Source organism: Dipodomys ordii, unplaced genomic scaffold (genome assembly GCF_000151885.1).
Source record: "Dipodomys ordii isolate 6190 unplaced genomic scaffold, Dord_2.0 Scaffold63, whole genome shotgun sequence".
Taxonomy (NCBI): Eukaryota; Metazoa; Chordata; class Mammalia; order Rodentia; family Heteromyidae; genus Dipodomys; species Dipodomys ordii.
Window position 1 is genome coordinate 1474791 of NW_012267279.1, and position 5177 is coordinate 1479967.

At 35.9% G+C, this 5177-nt stretch overlaps 1 protein-coding gene across 1 annotated transcript in view; it reads left to right on the plus strand.

Moving 5' to 3' along the window:
• Positions 1 to 4164: 4164 nt before the first annotated feature.
• Rel (v-rel avian reticuloendotheliosis viral oncogene homolog) overlaps positions 4165 to 5177 on the plus strand; it is a 36110-nt gene continuing 35097 nt past the window's right edge. The window contains exon 1 of the mRNA XM_013022560.1: positions 4165 to 4305. Within this exon, the coding sequence (XP_012878014.1) occupies positions 4213 to 4305 (93 nt within the window). The 5' untranslated portion in view covers positions 4165 to 4212. The remainder of the gene's footprint in view (positions 4306 to 5177) is intronic.

A 5177-nucleotide genomic window follows, 5' to 3' on the forward strand; every position in this document is an offset into this window, starting at 1 on the left:
TTTTCTTTTTGCTTATGTGGTGCTGAGGAATCGAACCCAGGGCCTCAGGCATGCAAGGCAAGCACTCTACCACTGAGCCACCTTCCCAGCCTCTGCCTTTTTTGGGAGGTTATTTGGAGATAAAAGTCTTACAGACTTTGCTACCTGGGTTGACTTTGAATCTTGACCCTTAGATAATAGCGTCCTGAGTAGCTAGGATTGCAGACATGAGCCACAGGCACCCAACCTTTATAGATTTTTAAATAATTCACTTAGTAGCTATCTACTTAATATTTGTGTATAATGCACTAATAAGTAATACAAGTTCTGCCCCCAGGGGGTTTGGAGAAATGAAATGAGTTGTTTTATTTCAAGAACAAATAAAGCTAGATGTGAACAACTGTAACATTAGTAACTCAGGAGACAGGCAGGATGACTGAGTTGTTGGTCAGTCTGAGCTACCTAGTGAGACCCTGCTTCAAAACATCAAAATAACTGTAAATAAATAAATAACAAATGAAAATAGTGATTGTCCCCTAAACTGAAGTGAACTAGAATTGCTACATAGTTGTTTCTAAGAAGGAAAGATTATTATTTCAGTTTGGGGGAAATGCAGACTATTAGAATAAATGCTATAATTCTGTTACTTGGTTGTTAGTGAGTGAGACTGAGATGTTTTTTCCTATTGCAAGAGGAAAAGTATATTTCAAAATGTTTCAACAACTACTTTTCTACTTTTTTTGTCTATAGACTTCATGAATCTGGTTTAAGTATGTGTCATATAATCAATGAAATATTTAACTACTTCTCTTGAATGCTAAAAATGAGTCTAGCATTTTTTATCCTCTTTCTCCAAAAGCATTAACTACTTACCATTAATGTCATTCTAAGTCAATTTCCTACCAAGACACTTTTAAAAAAGCAATGGACAGAGATTTATTGGGCCTTTAGTTCAACCATATAAAGATGTCACTGAAAAAATAGCAGATTTTGAAAATAAAATATATGTTCTCTCAAATACTATTACAAGGACATCTAAGTATATGAACTATAAATAAAAAGGGCCCAAATCAAATTGAATAAAATTAAAGGCAACAGTACTAATAAGAACAAAGTAAGAAATAACTAAGTAGAAACCATGAAATGATTAATGATTCTTTAATATTTCTTTGATGCCTAATGTTTAGGTACCAAATAACTTTCAGTTTTGTCTTTTAAGTAATCGATCCCTATTATCACTGCTATATGTTAGACATACTCTCATCACAAGCAGTCCCAGTTATCTATACACAGTTTCATTTTCCTCAGTTTAGTTACTTGTGGTCAACCACAGAACAAATTATGTTTCATGGAAAATTCCAGAAACAGTAAGTTTTAAATACCTTTTGTTATAATATTTTGTTATAATTGTTCAATCTTTTTTCTTTTTTTGGGTCGGTCGTGGGGGCTGAACTCTGGGCCTGGTCGCTGTCCCTCAGCTCAAGGCTAGCACTCTACCACTTGAGCCACAGCTCCACTTCTGGCTTTTTTTTCTGCTTATGTGGTGCTGAGGAATCAAATCCAGGGCCTCAGGCATGCAAGGCAAGCACTCTACCACTGAGCCACCTTCCCAGCCCCTAATTGTTCTATTCTTTTATAGTTAATCTATTATAAAGCCTAGTTTGTGAATTGTATATATATGTAGGAAAAACTGTATATTTGGGTTCAGTACTCTAAACTTCTGAGGCATCCACTGGGGATCTTAAAATACATCCTCCACCAAGAAGAGGGAACTACTAATGCATTACAGTCTCTAAACTGTTCATCTCACCTTTCTTTTCAGTGGACACACTGTCAACATAATTCTCATTCTGGAATGCCAATCTGATCACATCATTTCCTGCAAGGAAAACAACAACATCATCAATTGCTTTTCACACATAACATGGAATCTCTGTTATTACAAGTGTTCTGACTTTGGGTTCTCCTGCTAATAGTGGCATTGTATACTACCATTGGTTATTCTTAAACCAATTTTGTCATGAACACACTCTTCTCTTTCCCTAGGATATATTTTTTCCTCTCTCCTTCCTCTCCCCATTCTTTTGTTTCATTACCTGTTTTATCTTCTGACATAATTGGACATTCCTGATTCTTATTTTTTTCTCATCATTTTCTGCAAAAAAAATTAAAGTTTTGCTGGGCGCTGGTGGCTCACGCTTATAATCCTAGCTGAGGAGGCTGAGATCTGAGGATCACCATTCAAAGCCAACTTGGGCAGGAAAGTCAGTGAGACTCTTATCTCCAATAAACCACCCAAAAACTGGAAGTGGCGCTGTGGCTCAAGTGGTAGAGCACTTGCCTTGAGCTGAAGAGCTGAGGGACAGTGCCCAGGCCCAGAGGTCAAGCCCTATGACCAACCAAAAAAAAGTTTTAGTGCTTTTCTTACTTTTGTAGACTAGAAATTTGTGGTGCTTACCTCATTGTTCCATAAATCATTATGGTAACAATTGTAATTGCAACAGTGTCACTGTATTATTATTATCAAGAAAGCATGTGAAATAATAATGGATTCCAATTATTAAGTATCAGTTATGTGTATAACACTTGGTAAGAATTTAACACATGTAATAGCCAACCCTCACAACTCTGTGAGGTGGTGCTATCATTTTTACCTCCCTTTTACAGTGGAGAACATTAAGAGATGTTGATAACATTTCAAGTTGTGTAAAGTGCCTGGGTAAAGTTAAAAGGACTCTGTTTCTACTACACTAATAAAGTTTGCTTTGTGTTACCCTTATGAAAATTACATTCTAACTATATAAGCCTTAGTAAAATGGACTTGTAATTGTGGGAATTTAGAAACACTAAATGGATTGGGGGAGACTTTTGTTTCTGTTATTCGAATAATAAAGGGAAAGATGTATATGTTTCAAGCAGCTTATTGATGCATAATTGATATGTTACATGTTTAAATCATGTAATTTGGTAAGTTTTGACATATATTTACAACCTAAATCATTAATACCATCACAATAACTAATATGTCCATCATCCCTCAGAATTTCTCATCTGTCCTACAACTCCTGTTTTAGGCAATTAATGATCTCCATTCATTATAGATTAGTTTACATACTCCAGAATTTCATATAAATGGAATTATATAGTATATGCTCTTTGGGGATTGGCTTCTTCCACTCAACATAATTTTGAGTCATTCATGAAGTATCAGTAGTTAATCTTGAAGGTACATATTTCGAACAATATGCCACATTCGCAGCCCCTTGTTAATAATAAATAGCAAATAATTATTTTCTTTTACCTGTTTTCTTCGTGTGTGTGTATCTGCATGTGAGCATATGCACGTGCTATTGGGGGTTGATCTTAGGGCATTGTACTTACAGGTAAGCATCCTACCACTTGAGCCAGACATGGTCTCAACTCTGTAGTGCTTTTTGTTGTTGTTATTGGTACAGCTCTGGCTTTTGCTGGTTATTAATTTTGTGTGTGGGTGTATGTCTGTGTATGTGTGTGCCAGTCCTGTGGGTTGAACTCAGGACCTGGGTACTGTCTTTGAGCTTTTGTGCTCTATCACTTGAGCTCCACTTTTGCCTTTTATCATTAGTTGAAGATAAGAGCCTCACAGACATTCCCACCTTGGCTGTCTTTGAAGCAAGATCCTTAGATCTCAGCCTCTGAGTAGCTAGGATTGCAGGTGTGAGCCACCGGTGGGTGCTTATCTTGATGATAATTTTGGAGATAGGGTGTAACTTCCTGCCTTGGAGAATGCCTGAATAGTGATCCATAATTTAGACTTTAATAGACTTTAATTGATGGGTTAACAGGTATGTGTTGCTACTTCCAGCATCCCTCTATTGAGATAGAGTCAGACTTTTTTGCTTGGGCTGGCCTGGAACTTTATTCCTTCCATTCTTAGCCTCCTGCATGGTCAGGTATGACCCATCCATCTAGTTTTTAAATGAAGTCTTCCACTTTTACCACCAAGTGACTGACTCCTGTAACACTACAAAGAAGCTAAATCTTGGAGGGGCGCATCTTTCCTTTTCAGTCTTGATAACTTTAACCGTGGCATTTAATGTTGGGAGAGAAAAACCTTTGTTTTACTGTGCTGTTAAAGAAAATTATTAAAGTGCATTGTACTGTAAATCTAATCTCATTATCCCCTCCCTTTAAAAAATTTCAGGTGTTTATAACCCGTATATAGAGATAATTGAACAACCCAGGCAGAGAGGAATGCGTTTCAGATACAAATGTGAAGGACGATCAGCAGGCAGCATTCCGGGGGAGCACAGTACAGACAACAACCAAACATACCCATCTATCCAGGTAAGAGACTCTACTGTATATATCTCACTTTTAGTAGTTCCTAATTTAGCTTTGGAAAGTGAATTAAAGGCTCAGATTCTTCACATTATCCTCTGCCATCTTATCTTCCTTTTATTCCCTTTTTTCTTGTAAATTGATTGTATTAGATAGATGTGTATGGACATTCTTAATATGGAATTCTCCCTGTTATATGTTGTCTATTAATCTAAGTAGGATGACTTAGTATACAATAGCAGCTTTTAGATATGATTCCTTTTATAACCACAAATTTTATAAAGAGAAAAAATCATTTACATATGGAAGTAAGAGAAATTATTGTGTAGGTTAAAAAATGGATTTGAAAACTTATTCTTCCTGTGGCTGTGGTCTTTTTGTCTTAGGAACTATGGAAAAAGAGAACTTTCTCCTTTCATTTTTCTTACTGTTTATTGCTTATTTCTGATACTTTGGATTATTGACATCATTTAGAATCTCATTTTTAAGTATATTCCTCACATTAGTATGTTCTTTGCATTTGAGAAGTAGTTTTTATTGAAAACAAATTTGATGAATATACTGTATTTCTATTAATAAGTTTTTTTATTTCATAAGCTGCATCTCATTTGCTTTTTTAAAATATCTTTTAAATACGAGTCAAAAGGCTTAATGGAGCCAGCATTTGTTGTTTTGGAGGGCTTTTTTTTGCCAGTATTAGAGCTTGAACCCAGGGTCTTGTGCTTATTTAGCTTGCTTGCTTTTGGCTAGTGCCCTACAACTTAAGTGATGCTTCCAGTTCAGCTTCTTGCTGATCATTTTGAAGACAGAGTATCATGAAATTTTCTATCCAGGCTGGCTTTGAACCTGAATCCTCCAAATCTTTTTTTTTTTTTTTT